This window comes from Notolepis coatsorum (genome assembly GCF_963971535.1).
Source record: "Notolepis coatsorum genome assembly, chromosome: 8".
Lineage (NCBI taxonomy): Eukaryota > Metazoa > Chordata > Actinopteri > Aulopiformes > Paralepididae > Notolepis > Notolepis coatsorum.
The window spans coordinates 33,879,585-33,903,477 of NC_140172.1; the positions used below are offsets into that span (position 1 = coordinate 33,879,585).

Sequence of the window (23,893 nt, forward strand, 5' to 3'; positions counted from 1 at the left end):
ATTATTCAAATTGTCTTCAGATTTTTTATTTACATAAACACACACAAAAAAACTCAAAAACATACCAAACATCCAAAACTGTCAGAAATATTCTCCCCATCTCTCTCTATCTATCCATCCATCCCTCTCGCACACGCGCCCCTCCCTACTCTCTCAATAAAGAACCTTCTCTCCTGTGTCTCCCTCTGTCTTCCTACTGTCTCAATAAAGAACCTTCTCTCCTGTGTCTCCCTCTCAGTCTTCCTACTGTCTCAATAAAGAACCTTCTCTCCTGTGTCTCCCTCTCAGTCTTCCTACTGTCTCAATAAAGAACCTTCTCTCCTGTGTCTCCCTCTCAGTCTTCCTACTGTCTCAATAAAGAACCTTCTCTCCTGTGTCTCCCTCTCAGTCTTCCTACTGTCTCAATAAAGAACCTTCTCTCCTGTGTCTCCCTCCCAGTCTTCCTACTGTCTCAATAAAGAACCTTCTCTCCTGTGTCTCCCTCTCAGCCCTCCTACTGTCTCAATAAAGAACCTTCTCTCCTGTGTCTCCCTCTCAGCCCTCCTACTGTCTACACACGGCGGTGAAGTTCTTCATTCTGTGTGGTATTCCCTAAAACAATTTCGGGTCACCTGGATACACAGAGCCACATCGCCGCACTCCACACACATCCACGGTGTGCTCCGCTTGCAGATGGCACACCCTTTTCTCCCAGTGGTTGCCCTTTTGTATGTGGTGGTTGTGTCCTCCGCTTTGTTGGTGGGCACAGGGTAGTGGCCTGGAGGGGGCGGCGGCTTAGGTGGGCCAGCCAGTGGCACGCCGAGGAGTGCGGCACAAAGCTCCTCCTGAAACCGTTGGCGTGTCAACGGGTTTCTCCTCGGGACCGTCAGCTTTGTGAGCTCTTTATGAACGATGAAGCTGTTGGTGGCGGAGATGTCCAACATGTGTTGAAAGATGGTGATGGGCCACCTCTTTGTCTGTCTGTGGACAGAGTTTGTCCCCAGCATCTGGTCGGACGTGTCCACCCCCCCCATGTACCTATTGTACTCACCCACGGCCGTAGGTCTGGGGAAAGGGACCTTCCGTTTGGGCCCATCACCCCCCTTCTCCCACCGGAGGACAGTCTCCCCACTGTAGACAGAATGTACTGTTGTGCACATTGAGACCTCCCTGGTGTCCATCCATTTTACAAAGAGCAGGTTGTTGTCCCTGATCCACCTGATGGAGCCTCTCTTGGACTTCTTGTCCAAGGCATTCACCAGTGTTTTGGGGACACCCACTATGTGCTGCCTGTAGGTCCCACAGGCACCAAACCCCTGCTGGCTCAGGTGACGGAACAGGAGAGGGCTTGTGTAGAAATTGTCCACGTAGACAATGTAGCCACTCCCCAGGTAATCCTTGTTTACCAGGTTCGCCACCACATCGAAGGACAGACCCTCGTTCCTCCCAGTGTACATCTGGAAGTCCACTGTGTATCCATTCACGTCTGCCAAGACGAAAAATTTCAGGCCCCACTTGGTTGGCTTGGCCTTCATATATTGCTTCATTACAACTCTAGCCTTTGTGGCGACCATCCTCTCATCTACAGAGATGTGTTGGTTCGGGTGGTAGACACTCTGACACCTGTTTCTGATGATCTCGAGGAGAGCTCTGACCTTGTGCAGGGGGTCATAGCCCACTGCCCCCTTCTTCTTGTCATTGGCCGCATCCTTCTCTGGGTCACTCATGTGCAGGTTTGAGGTTATATTTCTGAACCTGTCCCTTGACATCATGGTTGGCGGAAAGGGCACATGGAAGATAGACTTTACCCTCCAAAGGTCAGAGATCTTCGGGAGGCGACACACAGACTGGTACAACAACAGCCCCAGCCATATTTTCAGCACCCGTGGGGTGATGTCCTTCCAAGCAAATGTTTTCCCCATCTCCTTATTTTTCTTGGCATTTTTGTTTGTGTTTGTACACAAGAGCCTCAGTACCTCAGCGTCAAAGAACAGAGAAAATATATCATATGGCGTTGGGGTGCCATGTGTCAGCGGGGGTTGGGGACCAGGGTGGCGCTTGGGTCTGAACCTGGGTGGGTGAGGGTTAGCAGTGTCTGGTTCGGCCTCCGTTCGCCAGGCCTGTTGAGGGGCCTCATTGGAGGAGCCCTCATCCGGAGAATCCCTGAAAGATTACAGAAAGATTGAAACAGAACATTAATTGAGAGGCAGGGGGAGAGAGACTGTGTGTCTGTGAGAGAGAGAGCTTACTTCATTCCAAATACAAACATTCTTGTAATAAAGCTGTAATACATTTTTCTGCATCTCTAAAAATATTAGAATAGATTAGCTTAGATTCAAGATGTGTGTGTGTCTGTGTGTGTGTGAGAGAGAGACACCCTGCTGTGAATTAGGGCTGTCAACGAATATTCTATATTCGAATTAATAATAGAATTGTTTAAAAAAAAAATTATTATCTTTTCCCCCCCTCCTTTTTCCGATTTTTCTCCCATCCCACTGTTAGTCGTTATGCCAATTCCCAACCCCCTTCCTGGTTGTTGCGCACTCCCCCCTACTGTTGGTCCGGGAGGCCGGAGACTGTCACATGTTTTCCTCCGACACATGTGCAGCCAGCCGGCAGCGCAGATTCTCACCGGGAGAGTGTAACGTGTGGAAGGTCACACTACCTCCCTCCAGATCCTACCCTCGCTGTGCAGGTGCCCCGACCGAACTGTAAGGGTCGCTGTCCACAACGCCTAGGACCCACCCATCAGCTTTCCCACCCCTAACACTGCCAATTGTGTTAGTATGAACGACCAGCCAAGCTGATAGCAACGCAGAGAGCTGGACTCGAACCCAGCGTCTCCAGCGTTGATGGCGAGCGCCTTGCCCACTACACGACCTAGCCGCCCACAATAATCTAATTGTTAAAAAAAACATACATTCGATTGTAAAAATTGATATTCAAAGTGTTTTTATAAAAATAAATTAAAAAGAGGCCCGGTGGTCTCCCTCTTGACTTCTCGCGTGTGTCTGAACACCCTGCATGACGTGGCGGCTATATCATGGGATATCACTGCCCTTTACGTGCACCTTACGTTCACACTAATAAAACAAATTGGCTATTTATTGGCTCAGCAGCCTGGCATTCGTGTGACATCATGTCGAGGAAACAGCCAACGGCTGTTGTCGTTGTCGAAGATAATAATCATTGCATTCAGTGCTGGATCTAACTAAATGGATTTATGGAAAGTTCAAGACCGGACCACAAAGCTTCTGGAAGGGTTATATAATGACACGCCACGGCACTTCCAATTCGTACCGTGATAGTCTACCGGCAGATGAACCAGTTAAGTCAGCTACATTAACGTTACATGTATCATGCCGAGAGCTGGGCTCGAACCCAGCATCTCCTGCATTAGTGGCGAGTGCCTTGCCCACTGCGCCACTTAGCCGCCCTCTACATGTATCATTTTTGTGTGCTAACTTAAGTACTAATGCTAGCGTTTTGAGAGTTATAACGTCAAGAATTTAAGTACCCTAACTTTTCCGTTTTTAATAGCACTTTATTGTAAATCATACCTCAGGGCAATACGACGTTGTTTAGTCACATTTCTAGGAATTGTGTGCCTTAATTTTATTTAAACAAAACATGAAACAAGTATATAGGCTTACTGAACAGATATTAAATAATGAATTGACAGAAGCATAATACGGATCCCCAATGTTTTGATTACTATTTCACATTAAGGAAAATATATTGTTTGATGTTTATCACGCCTTTTTTGGCGATGCGCTGCTGTGTTTTTTGCTCCTATTGTGGACATAATGTGCAACAATAGATATTTGAATATGGTTCGACTCTTGTGTTCTTTTAGAAGGAATAGTTGAATGTCATTTTTGGCCAATTTTGACAGCCCTACTGTGAATACATCTCATCTTCAAATGACAATCAAGGTGTGAGCATCGAGGTGTGAATGTGGGAGAGGGTGGACGTGGGCCAGCCAAATTGCTAATTGTAATGATAGCTTTAACCTATTGGTAAACAAACGTATTGCTGAAAATATACACTATGACTGCCGTTTTGACAGAGTTAGGGTCTTTACTACATTTGAAAAAAACAACTCTACATAAATGTATACAGTCTATCGAGATGGATTTATGATGTGATGTCATTTGCGGTCCGCCGATGGACCGCTCGGGCTAAAGAGGTTAAGACTACCCCTAACAAAGACACACAGTATAGATGCAAAGCCCTTCACACAATGCGTATATCCTGTGAGCCACCACTAGGGGCAGAGCGGCTAACCATGAGTGAGTGAGTGAGTTATTGATGAGTGACTTTGTGACATTGCCAGTAATACAAGTGTGCTTTGAATCTAAAAAATTACATATCGTTCAGCCACTCATTTGTAGTATTAGGTTATATTTGTATAGGAACCTTTGTGCGGTAGGAACCTTGATGTGTGACGGGGGGGGGGAGTTAAATAAAGCATGCACGGACTCGAAAGCTATCGCCTGTGTCATATCGTCTCTTGATAACAAACCTAACATCTCATGATTATAACCTAACATGGTGTCAGATGTGGAGATGAACATTAGATATAGCGTTAAGTAGTATAGACTTTAGAGTAGGCTGCTACAGTAACGTTAGTACTAGTTTAGAGTTTGAGTTTAGAGACAGCAGTGTAGCTAGCGCTAACGGCGCGAAAGCGAAAGTACGAGTCAGTTTCAAGTTTCCCCGCCAGAGAAATTCACCTTCAAGGCAGAAGACTGGACAAAATGGATAAAAAGATTAGAACGATTTCGGATTGTGTCGGGATTAGAAACCCAAGCAGACGAAAACCAAGTGAATGCATTAATCTACACTATGGGAGAAGAAGCTGAGGATATTCTGACTTCTCTGCATCTGAGCGCCGGAGAACAGGCTGAGTATGAGACGGTCAAAGACAGTTTTGGATGCTCACTTCATAGCACGCAGAAACGTCATTTTCGAGAGGGCCAAGTTTAACCAGCGGCAGCAGGAGCCGGGGGAGTCGACAGATAATTTTATTACTGCACTGCATTGCCTGGCCGAACATTGTGGATATGGGACACTGCATGATGAAATGGTGAGAGACAGACTCGTGGTTGGGCTGAGGGATTCAAGACTTTCAGAACAGTTGCAAATGGACCCTGACCTAACACTTGTAAAAGCTGTAACCAAGGCTAGACAGAGTGAGCAGGTAAAGAAACAACAAGAAGCTCTCAAGAGAAACTTTAAAGAGGACTTTACAAATACACAGCTTGATAGTATGCAGGCCCAGCAGTGGGGCAGAGCTAAATACACACAAGCCAAGCCACAGTCATTCCAGTCAGGTAAGAGAATAGCCCAGAAAATGACTTTTAAGCAGACAGTGTGGTGACATGGAAGGCCAAAGCCGACAGAAATGCCCGGCTAGGGAAGCGCTGTGTAACCACTGTAAGAAACAGGGACACTATGCCAGAGTGTGCAGAGCTAGAAGGAGCACTGAGGGGCACATAGCCACGTTGACAGATGACAGGGATGACTATGAGGGGGATGACTATGATGTGGATGAAGAGGCTTCATTCCTTGGCTCACTGACGGTCGATTCAGATGAAGGTCCATGGATGACGGAAGTAAAAATGGACCACTGCAACATTGTGTGGAAGATAGACACAGGTGCGGATGTAACAGCAGTGCCAGAGACCATGTGTAGTCAGGATCAGCTCAGTAAAATGGGGAGATCAACAAAGCCTTTAAAGGGGCCAGGAGGAAGGCCACTGAATGTAAAGGGGAAATTCACAGCCACACTCAAGAAAGGTGAGAGGATCACAAAACAGGATGTTTACGTTGTGGAGGAACTGGCCGTACCATTGCTAGGCCGGTCAGCTGCCATAGCACTGCACTTGGTGGCAAGGCTGGATGCCATCAGCCTAGCTTTAGGCCCAGTCCACACGATCACGGGTATTTTTGACACAGTTTTTTCTTTTTATTATTCAAAAAAATTTAACTCTGTCCACACGACTGGTTTAAACCCCACACCGAGTGACGTCATATACATGTAGTACAATGCCAAAGCAGTAGGTGGCGATGTAGTTCAAACATGAAGGCCATTTCAACCAATCAGAAGGGTTTATCGTTAATACCGGAAACTGAACTGAAGCCTGGAAGTTCTGGAACACAACATCCCTCCTTGCTCACAGCCAAACAATTCTACAGTTTGCAGCTAAAACAATGTGCAATAAACAAAAAAGGATACATTCACTGTGTGTTCTGCCTCATTTGTTGATGAAACAAAACCAACATCAACACAATTTACCACCAAGAGCGGAGTTTAGTCTCACAAAAAGATCGCCGATTTTGTTAGCTTACGTGCTAACGTGATTGGGATGTGCCATTATAATAGTATAGCATTGTGGCTAGCGTACATTAACGTAGTAACATTAATGCTAGTAGAATGAATGGATGATTGAAAATGTTATTTAACAGATTGCAGAATGGGTACAATACAATACGGCTCAATACAAACAATTGTTAAGGGGATGCAGACTGTTGTAGTTTGGACTGGGTTCCTTATAACAGTAACTTGACAACACATGAGTTTAGCTTAGCCGCAGCTACAGGTTTACTCTGAGCGTCAGCCGTCAGGTCAGGAATGCGACAACAGACATCGTCGATCACAACACTCTTCAACACAGACGATACGTTTCGAACAAAAGTTTGTTACAATCATTTTCATATAACGCTACTTGGGACAGCTCTGCTGTAAACATGGGAAATAATCCCGGTTACTATGCCCACACGCAACCAATGCAACCGGGGTGCACGCCAAACTTCACCCTGGACTCCGGTTTTAAATGATCACGGTTGCAGTGTTCCAAAACCCCGGTTGCGTGTGGCCGAGTTACAGACATTAGTAGTTATGCACAAGGCCAAAAGTAAAGCATTACCAGCCAATCTACAAAACAGGTTTGTCCTCATATCAGAGAAGGGAGAGCATAGAAGGGAAGGTCATTTTAAACATCAGTGTGCTGCACGGACAACCCTGACACAGATGTGTATATCAGTGGTGGGAGTCAAACTCTGGAATTCTCTTTATAATGCGTTGAAGTACTGTAAAAATATTTTCCAACTAAAAAATACTTTTAAAGACAGAACAATGAGAACATATGAACAGCAGGTACACATTTCTCTGTATCTGATTTTATTTATTTTTAGTTTTTTTCTCTTTTCCATGCATCTGAGGCTCGTGACGCAGTTTTCTTTTGTTTGTTTATTGGTAGCTATAGCAATATTATTATTATTATTGTTATTATTATTACCGTTATTATTGTTATTATTATTCATGGTCATAGTTATGGTAATGATTATTATTATATTATTATTATATGGTATGAAGCTGTAAGGTGCACTTGAGCTGACCATTATGTTAAAATAATATGAAGTTTGGAAGGGGGCAGGAAACATAAGTTTTCTTCATCCTGCTCCTTTTCGGCCATGGGTGTATCATGTTAAAATATATATATATATGTTGGTGATATTGTGCAAAGATTAACTGTACCCCCATGTACGAAACAAAAAATAAAAATAAAATAAAAAATAAATAAATAAAAAAAGGCGCCGCTTATTACACTTAGCTAGCAACACTGTGGCGTCGCTCATTAACCTCTTCCACCTGACGGGACCGGTGCCGGTCCCAAAATGACATCACATCATAAATCAAGCTCTCTACACTGTCTGACATAATTATTGTTTTTTTTCTTCTCAAACGTATTTCAAGAATAACACAATTTACAGCAGTTATAATGTATATTTTCATCAATACGTTTGTTTACCAATAGGTTAAAGTGTTATTAGTTAGATTTTAGTTAAAAAAAATTGTTGTTATCGCGGAAATCTGCCATTTTGAATTACCGAGGACATCAGAGCTTTCAATGAGCGTTGGAATTTTTCAAAACTACACTTCCCAAAGGCTTCTATCTTTCTGCAAGCAAATGACTTCCTGATTATTATTATTATTATTATATTTTTTTATTACTCGGGATTATATACCACAAAACTGAACGTTATTGGCATATATTGGAGCGCAGTTAGTTTGTCTCCCCTATTTTAAGCATTTAGCAACCATCCGATTTGAAATCAGTTTCAAAATGGCGGGGGTCTTGCAAGAATAAAAAACCTACTGTACCTGTTCTTCATGCACGCCTGGTGATACTAAATCCAAATTGAACTCGGCCATTTGAAAGAGAAGATTTACCATTATTATTATTATATATATATATATATAATATGTTTTGTGGTTTATTATCCCGAATAATAAGAGATATTAAAATAATTCATACAGAAGTAATTAGCTTGAAACCCCATAGAGGCTTTTGGGAAGTGTCATTCGGAAAAATGCCAACGCTCATTGAAAGCTCTCGGTTACCTCTACAAAATGGCAGAAAAAAAAACTACAATTCCCGACGTTGAAATTTTCCAAAATGGTCGACTTTCGCGAACTATACAACACCAAAACTAAGATGAAAATTGGTAAACTAACGTATTGATGATAATATACATTATAAATGTTGTTGTGACATGGCTATGATGTTTATACTTGAATACGTTTGAAAAATAAAACAATACTTTTGTCAAACAGTCTGGAGAGATTGATTTATGACGTGATGTCATTTGCGGTCCGCCGATGGACTGCACGGGTGGAAGAGGTTAAACTCAGCTAGCAACACTGCTCATTAAACTCAGCTAGCAACACGGTGGTGTCGTTCATTAAACTTAGCTAGCAACACTGTGGCGTCGCTCAGTGATATCATTCATCTTTATACCTGTGGTCTCCAGATTCGTCATTCGTCTCCGGGGTTATGGGTTTCTCCTCCTCCTCCTCCTTCGGAGTCACAAGAGCCTCCTCCTCCTCCTGTTCGTCTCGCTCCCTCCTCTTCTTGGTTTTCTTTACCTCAAGAGTGACAGGGGCCTCCTCCTCCACTTTTATCTCCTCAGCCTGGCTCTTTTTGCCTTTTTTCGTCTTCTTGGGGCTTTTTGTAGCGGGAGGCTCCTCCATATCCGTGCTGTGATCGGACTCTAGCCAATAATCAATGTCATCCACTGCATAATCGTACAAACTGTCTTCGTCCATGAATGAAGCCTCAACGGGAGCGCCTTCCTCGTTAACTGCCAAAGTCACAAGACAAATTCTACTTTGATCAGACACTAGAACTAGACAACAATTACAATCAATAAATAAGAGAATAGAAGGTTAAACTTAAAAGCCATCCAAAAACAAATTTTTAAATTGTAAAAAAGTCCTGTAATAAAAAAGGCTAGAGGGTGGTCTTGTCACGCTTCCAACCGAACCCTCGAGCGGTTCGTTTGCAGTGAGAATGCAATCGACTCAACAAACCGAAACAACTCACTTGCTGTACTGTATACGCGTTGTACGATGGGACACTTTATAAAAATAAAATAACAACAAAGTCTCCCAACCCCCAAATTCTGCAGGACGACGTGTCGGGGGCCGTTTCCTTTTCAGACGTTGTAATTGGCTAATGCAGGCGCTGAAGTGTGTGGAGTTACCTGTAGTGTCAGTAGTGGGGGGGTTGGCTAATGCAGGCTCTGTGAAGTGTGTGGAGTTACCTGTAGTGTCAGTAGTGGGGGGGTTGGCTAATGCAGGCTCTGTGAAGTGTGTGGAGTTACCTGTAGTGTCAGTAGTGGGGGGGTTGGCTAATGCAGGCTCTGTGAAGTGTGTGGAGTTACCTGTAGTGTCAGTAGTGGGGGGGTTGGCTAATGCAGGCTCTGTGGAGTGTGTGGAGTTACCTGTAGTGTCAGTAGTGGGGGGGTTGGCGGCGGTGACCACCTCGTCCTCGGGCTTTGGCTGGGGGGCTTGGTCACCTCCCTCTGCCATCTCGGGACCACCAGCAGCTTGGAGAGACTGGAGGAAAGAGTAACGTTATATACCAAATATATATATATATATTATTTATTTATTATTACATTTCCCAGGATATACTGTATGTAGTATGTACATTACAATTTTATCATGGATGAACAAAACTTTCAATGTGAATGGTTGATTTTAATTTCAAGGACTTTTTATATTTTATATTTTTATTAGTTTTTTTTAGACATTACAGTAGACATTACAGTAGTTCCCTGTGGTTAATTGCCTCATGGGTCGGCAGGTGTGTGGTGTGCAGCTGTGCCTATGGCCATGTGAAGTCTATTTAAGTTTGGAGATCGCAGTGTCAACTGCTTTTTCATTTCCTAGTGTTAGCTGTCCTTTTGGTCATGCTCATTATATTGAAGTGTAGTCTGATCACTGATTCAGAATTGAGCTTTATGGTAGTCATTCTTATTTTAGGCTACTCACATGATTCTACACATAAACTCCCTTAGTGGAGGTTTATTGTTTTACTTTTTCCAATATAAACTCCTTTATTAGGAGGTGTCCTTGTGGCTTATTTACTTTTATACTATACCTCTTTATTGAGAGTAGTCCTGTTTTTTGGGACTTGATTTATTTTCTTAATTACACACTTTGAGATTTCCACCCCTAAAGGTTGTTTTCTGTTTAATTTCCCCCCTCTCCTAAAATATCTGCGTAAGCAGTCTAGTGGTTGTCCGTTTCATGGATAACTTTAAGAGTCCCTGTTATCTGCTCATGACACACACACACAGCCCTCACAGAATGAAAAAGCCATGACTGGGTCAGCAGATAACACAGGTCTTGAACAAGCACTATCTGCGCAGCGTCAAGGATTGCCTTCACATGAGGAAGCTATCGTACAATTACAACAACAACAAGCTCTCATGGTGCAACAGCATGGGGAGATGTATGAAGGATTGGGCAAGATGGATAGTTCCATGCGTGATTTGGCTGACCGAATAGCCAATGCACAATTACCTCCCTCTCACCAGAGCCCACCTAATGTCTCTCAAGCACTACTCACAGGCCCCCGGTCATTACCTTGTGAGGCTAAAGTCCAGCTCCCCTCACGCTTTAATGGGGAGTCAGGTAAATGCCGTGGTTTTCTGGCACAATGCCAAATAGTGTACAGAGCCCAGCCTTCTCGTTTTCAGTCTGATGATTCACGTGTTGCCCTAATTCTATCCCTGTTGGAGGGACCTGCCCTCGATTGGGCTGTTCCACTCATACGGGCTCAGGCTCCAGTTTTAAACGACTCACAGGGACTCATGAATGAGATAGAGATCGTTTTTGATCATGAACTCTACGATAAAGAGGTCGCCATGAAGCTGACGCGCATGCGCCAGGGCGCCAGTAGTGTAGCTGAGTTTTCCATCGCTTTCAGGACAATGGCTGGGGTTACAGGCTGGCCTGAGGGACCACTCATCACTTTGTTCACCAACGCGTTATCTGATCAGGTTAAAGATGCTTTGGCGGTTGTGGGATCTCCAGACAATTTTGACACACTGGTCACTACCACCATACGCGTTGATAACCGTATCAGAGACCATGAGCGTGAGAGGCGGGGCCAACGTTTTCGTGTCCCGCTGGAGGAAGTTTCGTCCTTTCCTCCACAACCTTCAGTGGCCAGCTCGTCTGAACCTATGCAGGTGGACAGCACTTCTGTGCGTGACTCCAGGCAGACTGGTTCTCATGTGGACTGGTGCCGGTACTGCAGGAGAAAAGGTCACACGAGGGTGGAGTGTCCGAAACTGAAGGGAAACGGTCAGTCTCGCTAGTGGGCCGAGAGACACTAGTGAGACATCACATCACCCCCTTTCGAACCTTTTTGCCTGTGGTTTTTAGGCTGGAATAGGTCTGTTAAGGTTGACGCCTTTTTAGACTCAGGAGCAGTGGACAGTTTCATCGATTCCAGATGGGCTGAGGACTCTAAAATACCTGTACATTCCCTCTATAAGCCCTGTAGTGTCACAGCGCTTGATGGACGGCCATTGGGTACAGGCAGTGTCACCAAAAGAACCAATTATTTATCTATGCGGGTTGCTTATGGGAACAATTCTGAGCGCATTCGATTCTTTTTGGTGGATTCCCCCACGTATCCCATTGTGCTGGGTCATTCTTGGCTTAGTAAACACAAGCCACAGATAAATTGGGGTGAGGAGAGGGACACTGTCATGCAGTGGGGCTCCCAATGCCGTCACCATTGTTTCCAAATTCCTGTTTCCAAATTCCTCCGTCACCCACGAGTTATGATCAGTTTAGTGAGAGCGGTTGTGATCCTGTTGAAGCAGTGGGCGGTCTTGGTTTCCAGAGCCCACTCTTTCAACCATTGCACTCCCAGCCATCTGTCGATCAGGATGGGAGTTTGGAATGGGATCCAGTTTGATTGGGACTCCCTCTGTGAGGAGGTTCTGGTGGAGGACAGTTTGGACAGTTTAGAGGCTCTGTGTGAGGACTTCTCCTCGCTTACTTGTACAGCTGACCCCCTCATGGAGAGCACCAACATCATGAGCGTGGAGTCACACCCATTACCAGAGGGAGTTCCCACTGTCTATGCTGACCTCAGTGAGGTGTTTAGCAAACAAAGGGTCACCATCCTGCCACCGCACCGACCTTATGATTGCGCCATCGAATTGCAGCCAGGCTCTATTCCCCCTTGTGGTTCCTTGTACTCGTTGTCGGTCCCCGAAAGCGCAGCTATGAACACCTACATCAAGGAGGCTGTGGCTACCGGTTTTATTAGACCTTCCACTTCACCTGCGGGTGCTGGATTCTTTTTTGTAGGAAAAAGGGATGGAGGACTGAGACCCTGCATTGACTACAGAGGTCTGAACAGCATTACAGTAAAAAAAAAACGGTATCCCCTTCCCCTGATGAACTCGGCATTCGAACGCCTCCAGGGGGCATCCATTTTTACCAAACTTGATCTCCGCAATGCCTACAATCTGGTGCGCATACGCCAAGGGGATGAGTGGAAGACCGCGTTCAACACTCATAATGGTCACTACGAATACCTGGTGATGCCATTTGGTCTTACTAATGCCCCTTCAGTTTTTCAGGCGTTAATCAATGACGTGCTCAGGGAGATGTTGGAAAAGTTTGTTTTCTTCTACTTAGATGACATTCTGATATTCTCCAAGTCCATTTCTGACCATGTCAAACATGTCAGGCAGGTCTTGAGGTGCCTTTTGGATGCACGGTTGTTTGTGAAGGCTGAGAAGTAGGGATGTCCCGATCCGATAACGTGATCGGGGCCGATCACGTGATTTTCCGAAGATCGGGATTGGCAAAAAAATAAAAAAATAAAAAATCTGGATTTTTTTTTTCAACAAACATGACCATGTTCACGTCTTAAACTAATACTGAGGCCTTAGTTTTGGTTTTAAATTGCATATAATCATTCACTCACCAGGAAGACAGCACCTTCCCATTTCCAGTGGACTCCCAAGGCTGAGGCAGCGTTCATTGAGCTTAGGAGAAGGTTCAGTTCTGAGCCTATCCTCATTACTCCTAACCAATCCCTGCCATTTATCATCGAGGTGGATGCTTCTGAGCTTGGAGTCGGAACTATTCTGGCTCAACGCTCATCGTCCGACGGTAAGGTACGCCCATGTGCGTACTATTTACGTGGGCTCTCGCCGGCTGAAAGAAACTATGATGTTGGGGAGAGAGCTGTTGGCGGTCAAGCTGGCATTGGAGGAGTGGTGCCATTGGCTAGAGGGAGCTGAACACCCATTCACAGTCTGGACAGACCATACAAATTTGGAATATATCCAGGGTGCTCAGAGGAGAAACTCGCTACAGGCTCGCTGGTCACTGTTTTTCTCTGGGTTTAATTTCCTCCTGACGTACCGTCCCGGGTCAAAAAATATCAAGCCGGATACGCTTTCCCGGTTATATGATGGATCAGAAGAGGACCGTCCTCCTGAGCCCATTGTTCCTGCAGGACAGATCCTAGCTCCTGTGACATGGAGCATTGACTCTGCTGTGCGGAGGGCACAACGTTTGGAACCAGATCCGGGTGGGGTGCCCCCGGGTCGGTTATTTGTACCAAACAGCATTCGTTCTCGGGTGTTGAAGTGGGGCCACTCCTCTCGGCCGACAGGACATCCCGGAGTGCACAGAACTTGTGACTTCTTGGCCAGAAGGTTCTGGTGGCCTGGTATGATGAAGGACATTCGGGAATTTGTGGCAGCCTGCCCCGTTTGTGCACGGAACAAAGTTTCTCAACAGTCACCACCAGGGCTGCTTCATCCTTTGCCCATTCCTAGTCGTCCGTGGAGCCACATCGCCATGGATTTTGTGACTGGTCTGCCTCCTTCTGATGGTCACAGCGTCATCATGGTGGTGGTATCTTCCCAATTGAGCTCAGAGAGAGTCTGCAGCACTAACCCGAGGCTCAATTGATGAAATATGAATTCAAATCGCCAATAAAAAAAATACAGCAAACAAACGACATTTGTCGTCGTCGGCACTCAATGGGGGGTCTGATAAAACGAGATATGTCGTCGCTGGCACTGAAAGGGTTAAGAGAAAAAAATCGATTAAAATCGTAAATTGGATTTAAAAAAAAATAATCAGGGATTTTATTTTTAGGCCATATCGCCCAGCCCTAGCCGACATAACTCTGTACCAACACAACACGAGGTAGGAACCAGGCTGAGGTATGAAACTAAGGTTGTACCTCAAAGTTCAATATTCAAAGTGCAATTGAATTTGAATTGCAGTGCATTTTACCTACTGGGTTTACATTTAATTCCTGTCGTTTTCCTGCAGTTTAAATGTATTTTCCTGCCTGTCATTGTGTGTTTGTCGGGGTATTTCTGTGTAGAATAAGGGACAGCGCAGCTAAATGCTAAGGTTAGCTGGTGGTTAGCTGCTAGCTAGCCTGCTACTCTGGTCAGTGTCCACAGCACGTTTTATTATCAGTCTACCTAACCATATGACGGGTGTTTCAGAAGGCACACAATTACATAGTTATACAGATCATTTAGGAAAAAATGATATTTGTGATCCTTGATGTAGAATAATTTCTTGTCAGATGTTAGTTCCAGTGCATGTCGACGTCGTGCAGCCAGACCATCCGGAGATCTGTCATTATGGACCTTTGTTGTAGAGTTATTTCACCACAATGTGGTTAATGTGCTTCTTTCAAATGCTCCTGCTTAATTTATGATATTATCAGATAACTACAGTTGTTGGTTACAAGCTACTCATCCATTTACATATTTCTCTTAGATGGGGTGGCAAATTGAATGGAATTTAAATTATTTGCTGACTATAAAATATGTTACATACATAGATAATGGATATATGCAGCCTCACCAGGAGGTATCATATTGTTGGACACAGTAAAGCCCAAGAGCTTCTTTTCATCGTGGTCCTTTACCTGTTGTATGTGTTTGACTGTGTGAGTGAGTACATGAGGACATAAGATAAGATATCATTTTATTGATCCTGCACTATTTTACTCTGTCTATTTTATCTTACTCTTTTTTATAATTTATTGTCTATCTAAAACTGAATCAAACCATAAACACGATGGCCTGTTGGGATGTTAGATCCTAATGTGAAACATGTTGATTTTATGTCTGCATGTGTTCATTTTATGCCTGTCTTTTTTCTGTTGTGAAGCACTTTGAGCTGCAGTTTCTGTATGAAAGGTGCTATACAAATACTTATTATTATATTATTATTATTATTAAAACATTTACTGACTTTAACTAAAACTCTTTTAAATGCTCATACGCAGACGCCGTAGAGTCTGGCTCTGAGTGAGTGCTGCTGCTATACTACCCGGTTCCACATTGTTCTTGTTGTGAAGAGTCTGATGACGTATATTTTTGTGCGACAGCCAGGGGTGACAGGCAGCGTACGCGTCACAGGCAGCTTGCGGTTGCCAGATTGGGTGGTTTTCCGCATTATTTTGAAGCCTGTGTGTTTTAACTGGGTTTTCGGCTGAAAGGCATATGAAATCTGGCACACTTTTGAACGCTGTTATAATACAGTGCTGAGAATGAATGCACTTTTGAATGCCGTTATACAGCGCTGAGAATGAACGCATTCTCAATTATGTTCATCTAGCGGAAATACAGTACGTTCAGTTCACGTTCGCCCAAAATACGAACGCGTTCATGAACAATCGTTCATTGAACGCGTTCAGGTACATCACTGCTGATACGAGATAATGCTCACACGAGCTGGGTTACGAATGACTGATACGAAGGTACGAAACCGTAACATAAAACAATGAACGAGCGCCGAACACAGGCGGGGCGGAATCATACTAACACTGATTACCAAACAGAACCAGCTGGGGAGACTAGGATACAGAATTACCAATACTCACACTAGGAAACACAAGACTAGAACAATATTACAATAGACAGAATAAATACAACACAGACAAGGACATTAGACTAATAGGGCAGGGAAATTACAGACACATAACAATAGGCAGCATGATTTGAGAGAACAAAGCAGAGGCTAACATGAATAAATCAAGCGAGACATGAGCAGTAACGCCGACAGGGCACCAGATGGTGCCAGATGATCAATGTTCATGAGCAAAGCCTTGTGACAGGCGATGGAAACGAGAATGTTCAGAATGTTCAAAATGTCCAAAATGTCTCCAAAAGGTGGACCACAACAATCTGGTACATTTGACCGTTGCACAGGCCAAGATATAAGGTTTCAAAGGGTGCTCGATGCCGCCGTCTAGCTGGATGCGGCCGGTATTGCACTTTGGCATTCTCAGGATGATTCCCCACCGAGTCCATGTGTCTGCAATGAATAGAAATATAGAATAAAAGAAATAACGATCAAATAAGGCATAAAAGAAAAAGAAAAATTGGTTCCTGTTGGTTGTCAGTTAAGGCCATGGGTAGGTAGGGCATTTATTTTATTACATTTTTTATTACATTTTTCCCACGGCGACTATGGATAGGGAATTTCTTTATTTAATTAAAATGTTCACGACAACATGATTTTTTTTAAACTCATAAAATAAATTGGGTCGCACCTAAATCGGCAGAGTCGGTCGGCAACCGGAACCAACCCATTTTTTCTTTTAGGCCTAATGAGTATACTCGTTGGCGTTCAAGCGATGGCGCCCAATAACGAGTATAATCGTTGTTGGCGAGGAATGTGTTAAGTACTTACACATTAGTACTTTTTTTTGCAATTGATCACAGTCTATCATGCAGTTAACTCCTTCAAAAATTGTTTGACAGGATCAGTTCAGTCAGGATATTTTTTTTGCTTTAATCCCTGTATATCTACCTATACCGGGATTAAAGCAAAAAAATATCCTGACTGATCCTTTTTTTCAGGCCAAGTCATATTCTTATTTTAACCTCCACTGTAATTTTTTATTTAATAGCGTTAGCGTTTTAAGGGAACTACAGAGTTCTGACTCGACAATCCAATGGACTCCGGTTGTGAAGCTACCAGCGAAGGACAACAAACCCCACCAGCAGTGATGCCAGTAACGCATTACTGTAATCTGATTACTTTTTCCCAAAAATAGTAATCTAACGCGTTAATCTTTACAAGCCAGTAATCTGATTGCAGTTACTTGTCCAAGTGGCTGTGCGTTACTATTTCGTTACTATCCCATAATGCAGGCAGAATGCAGTATTTTCTTTAGTTTTCGACAGTCAAAAATACATTTTGAGCTGTTTTTCTTGCATTGGGAGTGACGTCACATGTCACGTTTTCAAAGCATGTCTGAGAACGCAACCTCACGTGTTGTACCATGCTGGTGGGCGGTGGCTGTTATTATCAGGCTTACCAAAACATAGCGAGCTAGCCTACCACTACAATGGTGCAGGGAGACACTGGTAACGCTTTCTTGCACTGGAAGTTCAGTCACTACATCACGTTTGTGTCAGCTAAGCCGGGTGAAAAAAACATTCACTATGCGGAGGAAACAAAATACTGTCTACCGCTAAAAACAGCACATCCAATTGCATTGAAAGCATCTGGAATCACAACACGGCACGACCAAACTGATAGAAAAAAGCCCAAAGCCGAAGCTTCAACTTCTACAGGACTCGGAGGTCCACCAGCCAAACAGCAAAAGCTGGATTTCAATAAAAAACCACCCCGTAAGTGAGCGAGAGCTGAAGAGAATGGTCGGGACTGGAGATATGTTGTAGAAGAAATGTTACCTCTGTGCACCAAGGTGGGAGTCACTTGCTTCAAAGATACAGAATACCAGTTCCTGCATGAGTACTGCACCACCATGAAGCCTCTGACTGTAGCACTGGACATTTTACAAGGTGACTGTCCATACCGAACTTTACTATTTTTACTTTACATTTTCTTGAAGTATACTGTTGCTGCTCAACAGTCAGGAGAGATTGTTGCTTTCCCTTTTGATTAATGTATATTTGATGGTGGCAGAGCAAAAGCTCTTATTTGCCAGATTTACAGTTAATTTGATGATGTTAAAGAGAGACTGATTGTATGTTTATAGAGAGACATTTATAAAAACAATTTAATAGTTAGTTGATATAATTGAATAGTTCAGCCTGCATTTGTTAGATGTTATACATTGGTTTTGTAAAACCACTGGCTAGCTGCTCTAATGCTGTGAGCATCAGAGACTGTTGCTTTACCATACTTGATGGTACAGAAGCTGAAGCACTAGTTTAACAATTTACGTTATGTGCAGAGAAACAAGTTAAAAACAATTTATGCACTTTCAATAAAGCGTTTGAAAAAAAAACTGTTGTAATTCATATGTTGTGGCAGCAGCAGGGACGACGACTTCGTAACATAGTTACTTTCAAAGTAACTAAGTTACTCTGATAATCAAGTAATCAGTAAAGTAACTAGATTACTTTTTAAAGGAGTAATCAGTAATCAGATTACTTTTACAAGTAATCTGTGGCAGCACTGCCCACCAGCTAAGTGACACTGTCGGTGATGAAAATGCCCTCTGGAATAGGCATGGGGCAAAGCCGAAAAATGTATCTATCCCTGGCAGAATTACAATGCCTGAAACGGCAAATATCAAGCGCCCAGAAAAAAACTCAGCAACTGGCTGGCCCTCTTTATCAACAAGCCAACCAGCTAAAATGGCTAATGTAGCTAATGCTAATGCAAAAATAGTGGAAAGGGACCCAGGCCTTGAACTGCGCCCTAAGAGAGGGAACCTCTCCCTGAGAGAGGGAGGTTTGGAACCTAGCCCTGAGAGAGGGAGGTTTGCCCTGAGAGAGGGAGGTTTGAAGGGTCAAAGTGACCTACCACTACTGCATGACCCAGGATTATCATCGGAGGACCTGACCCCCCGGCCATCAACCCCACGCCGCTCGGGAAGAACGAGGCGCCGTGGAACAGTGGATAAGCCACCACAGCTACTGGCTAATGATAAAGACACCAAAGCTTTTTTTTTATCCACTTTTTCTCCCATTTTTCTATTTTTCTCCCATCCCAATTTCGTATCATCCAATTCAACCCTCCCCTGTCACGAACGCTGTTTCTTGCCTCCCACAAGCCGGCTGCAATGTGGACTAAGTCATACATAGCACAAGTCCCCTCCGGTACTTGAGGTAACAGCAGTCGCATCTTTTCACCTGCGCAGCTCGATCTCTCAGTGTCGAGGAGTAACGCGCGGGAGGCTCACGCTGCCCCCGACACTTCCTGATTCTACTGCGCAGGCGCACCAACCGACTTGTAGGAGTCGCTTGTTCACAATGCCCGATCCCCACCCTTCAGTTTCCCTCCCCGTAATACGGCCAATGTGTATTACTGCGGACGACCAGCTAAACTGAAAACAATGTGGAGAGCTGGATTCGAACACGCGAATCCTAGCGTCTCCACACTGGTGGCGAGTGCCTTGCCCACTACACCACCTAGCCGCCCCAAAGACACCAAAGCTAATGAACAACAAGCTAATGGTAGGAAACGCCCTGGCCCTGAGGAAAAGAACAGGCAGCAGCACACTGACGAACAGGAAAACAAATTTGTACCAACGCTGATAATAGGTGATTCTGCTGTAGGCTATATCAACAAAAAGAGAAATACAAAGATATACTGCTACCCTGGTGGAACCGTTTGTGAAATAACAAAGCACATTCCAAAGATTCTATCGGAAAACACAACAGCCAGGAAATTAATCATCCACGTAGGAGCAAATGACATCTGCTGGAAAATGCTGGATTCCACAAACATTGAATCGCACATCAGTGGCCCCTTGCCAACAGTAGTCTAAATTGACTGAAAGATTCAGCAGACTTCTCCAGCTAAACAAATGGCTCTCAACTGCTTGTGTGCTACACAATGTCAATTACATTGCAAACTTCGACATGTTCTGGAGACGTGAACAGTTGTTCCAAAGGAATGGATTTTCTCTGAACAGATAGAGGAAAAATGTTCACTTCCCACATTTTCTACTCCATCGACAACGGCCTTGCAACAAGCTCTAAGACGGACAGTACAATAACACAACCTAACTCTGATGACGTCAAGACAATAGAATTGCTATCGGAGGACATACAGAGCAAGCTGATTGCTGAGGGGTCGGAACGACTGGATCGGATCGCGGAGGACATCCACAGGATTACAGCAGAACTAACAGCAGAACTAACAGCGCTCCCCCCCAGCTCCCCCTGTATCGACGTCAAGGCAGTATATCGGCGTTCACCATCTCCCCTCCCCCCAGCCTTTCCCCCCCTGTGTCACTCTCCCCCTCCCCCCTCCCTCTTGATCGGGAATCCCCCTCCCCATCAACAACCCTAAAATGCAGGGCGCCCCTCCCCCCCAGCCCCCCCCCATCTTTCCTCCCTTATGTCACTCTCCTCCTCGCCCCTCCCTCTTGCCATGTCATCACCAAATTACCAGGCACCCTTTCCCCCCTCTCCCTCCTCATCCCTGCCCTCCCCCCTCATCTCCCCCCACCTGCCTTTCACGCCAAAAATGGTCGAACTGGTAAATGCTGCTCGGATTTACAGCCAAGCATCTCCAAAACATCACAAAAGAACTATTACGCCATCTTTCCTCGAGAGCCTGCAACTGCAACTTCCGAAACGTCCACCACGCCCCCCACCTCGCACCCAAACTACTGCTATCAATTTGTTCCAATAACAAACCATGCTGTTCCTGTTCACACTACTATCAGACTCAAGAAGAAATGCCTGACACGTACTCTAACACTTAGCAACCTCAGACCCATCATCGCTCAGCCAAGGCCGGCCACACCCCCCATCACAAAATCACTGACAATGGCCCTTCTGAATGTTAGATCGTTGAGCAACAAATCTTTCTTAATCAATGATCTGATAACTGAAAAGAATTTGCGATGCATGTTCCTAGTCGAGACCTGGCTAAATGACATTACTGGTGCGACAACGCTGATAGAAGCCTGCCCTCCAAATTATAAGTATTATCAATCGGTCCGACAAAATAGAAAAGGGGGAGGGCTTGCTGCTATTTTATCTACATCGTTTGTATGTAATGACATTGACATGGGTGAATTTACATCATTTGAATATCTTGCTATTGAGCTCAAAGCTGAACTGTCTTAGCTCATCATCACATTGTACCGGCCACCAAAATACTCATCAATATTTCTGCAGGAATTCTCAGAGCTAATCTCAGTCGGTATCCTTAGATGTGAAAGATTAATCATACATGGAGATCTGAATATTCATATAAATAAGAAGAACGACCCCAAGGCTATTGAGCTTACGAACCTACTGGACAGCTTTGAGCTAATACAACATGTAAATGAACCCACTCACCAACATGGTAACACCCTAGACTTAGTGATGACAACAAGGCTGAACATTGAAGAAAGTATCAGTAATCGAATTACCTATATCTGACCATCACTGTGTATTCTTCAATGCCAACCTAAACTTAACAGAGACAAAAAAGGTAACCGTTGTAAAGCGAAGAGTAGTAGATGACATTGTGACGACCCCCACTCTACCTGCAAATGGGGAGTCTTCTGACTCAAAGAGCATGGTAGAGTGGGTAGGTCGTTACCCCAATTTGAAGCACCTATGTAGTGCAGAGAGCTGCCTGCAGCAACAGTATATATGTTTCCCCTGTCTAACCCCTCTGTCTGCTTTTCCCATCTGCTTTCTCCATCTGCTTTTCCCATCTACCAGGACAGGTTGTATCAGCCACCAAGCGAACCAACTTGGGATACTCTGTCCATTCTGATATACACATTCATTGTTTATGTCATTATGCTTTTGTTTGTTTAATCGATTATTGTTTTTAGATAGGATTAAATAAATTATTTGTTAACTTGGCATCACGTTTGGACAACCAATATTTGATAAACCTCTGGTTTGTCATATATGGGCACTCGATCCGTTTGTAGGACCTTTTGTGGTATTTAGACGTTGGCTTTGTTTGTAATTTGGCCTAGTGTGGTTAATTGGTATTTGTGCTTGGTGATTTTGCTGGCATTTGGAATTTGACTGGCATTTGTGGTAGGGTTCCTGTTGGGACAATTTGTTTGAGCTCTGTCTTAGTATAGAAGGGCTAATTAGGGAAAGTAATTAGACTACTTATTTGGACTAGTGTCTGTGACCTGAGATTTGCAGCTAGTATTTGTAGCCTGTTGGCAAGAATTTGTTTGTAGCCTAATTATTTGTATGCCAGTGTTAGGGAGTAAGCACATGTGATTTGGTCTTTGTTCTTGGGGGCGTTTGTTGTTTGGATTTGGGGGAAAGTAGCAGTTTGTTTGTGCAGATTTCTTGTGGTAGAGATTTGTTACTTTGTTTTGTTTGTTTGTTATTGCTTGTGTTGAGGCTTTGGAGTTTGATACCTTAATGACAGTCTGTGTGTTTTGGGAACCATTAATCCCCAGGTAGGCAAAGATGGCTGGTTTCCAATAGGGGGACTTGTCTTGGTATTTTCTTTTTTAGGCGGCTACAAACGTGGGTAGACACAGGTACTGGCATTGGCGCTTGTGTCCTCTCGGGAGCACGTCTCTGGCTCAGAGGAGTGGCTGTATAACAGGTACTTCTTCTGCCCAGAGAGTTCCAGTGCATGAGTACCCCCTGCATGTAGTAGCACGAAGATTGAGGTTTTGAGGTAGTTAGTTAGTTAGGCTCTGTAGTTAGTCAGGGTGGGGAGGTTTCATTTGACTGTTTGTTTTTTCTTGGTATTCACGCTTCATTGTCCCAGCATAGGTTTTGTTTGTTTGTAGGCCAACAGTGACGTATGGCACTTTGTTTGAGTGTGGCACACTTTGTTTAGGCCAATAGTGCACTATGGCACTCAGTTTTGAGCGGCAGAAGGAACTTCTGCTACTACGGCACAGACAAGAGTTCGCTTTGGAAGAGATTAAGCAAAAGGCTGAGCTTGCCAAAATAGATCTGCAAGAGGCAAAGCACAGACAAGAGTTCGCTTTGGAGGAGATTAAGCAAAAGGCTGAGCTTGCCAAAATAGATCTGCTGCATAGGGAGCTAGATTTGTTTTTTTCTCCTCGGCCAACGTTGTCTGTGTTCCCTGTTCCTGTACGTAACGTTTCTCTCGTTTCAGGTTTGGGGAGTGGTGATGTGCAGAGTAGTGATGTGACGATTCATCGATTTGCATCGGTGCGCCGGCATAAACGTTCACGATGCGAGTGTACCGGTGGAATAAGTCCGCATCGGCTAAATTTCAGGCTGAACTCGCGATGCATCTTGTTGTAGCGTCTTTGCATCGGTCAAAACCGATGCATTCATATAATTTCCTCTCATCCACTTGTTGAAAAAATTATTCTTTTCACTGTCTGTGGGTGGATCATATGAGCCTCGGTTCCAAACGAAGACCCTCCATCTTTGATCCCGTTACCGAACGCATATTTCAGCCTGGAATAATGGGATTTATGATTAGCCAATGGACATATCGATCTACCAGATTCCGATGACTAATGACGAAATGCTGCCGGCGATCACATGGCCTGACGGTAGGATACTATTCCCCCAAATTACAGCTGGATTGGACATTGTTTTAAAACCTAACGTGATCAATCACTGACATTGGCTACCTGAACGCACACTGTAT

General features: G+C 44.3%; 1 protein-coding gene across 1 annotated transcript in view; it reads right to left on the minus strand.

The window, feature by feature from the left end:
* Positions 1-344: 344 nt before the first annotated feature.
* The window catches only part of LOC311232823 (piggyBac transposable element-derived protein 4-like), a 55,927-nt gene continuing 32,378 nt past the window's right edge, over positions 345-23,893 (minus strand). Inside the window, exons 4-6 of the mRNA XM_084319638.1 lie at positions 9,772-9,886; positions 8,787-9,129; positions 345-2,142 (exon numbers count right to left, since the gene is read on the minus strand). Coding sequence (XP_084175764.1) covers positions 573-2,142; positions 8,787-9,129; positions 9,772-9,886 — 2,028 coding nt within the window. The 3' untranslated portion in view covers positions 345-572. The remainder of the gene's footprint in view (positions 2,143-8,786; positions 9,130-9,771; positions 9,887-23,893) is intronic.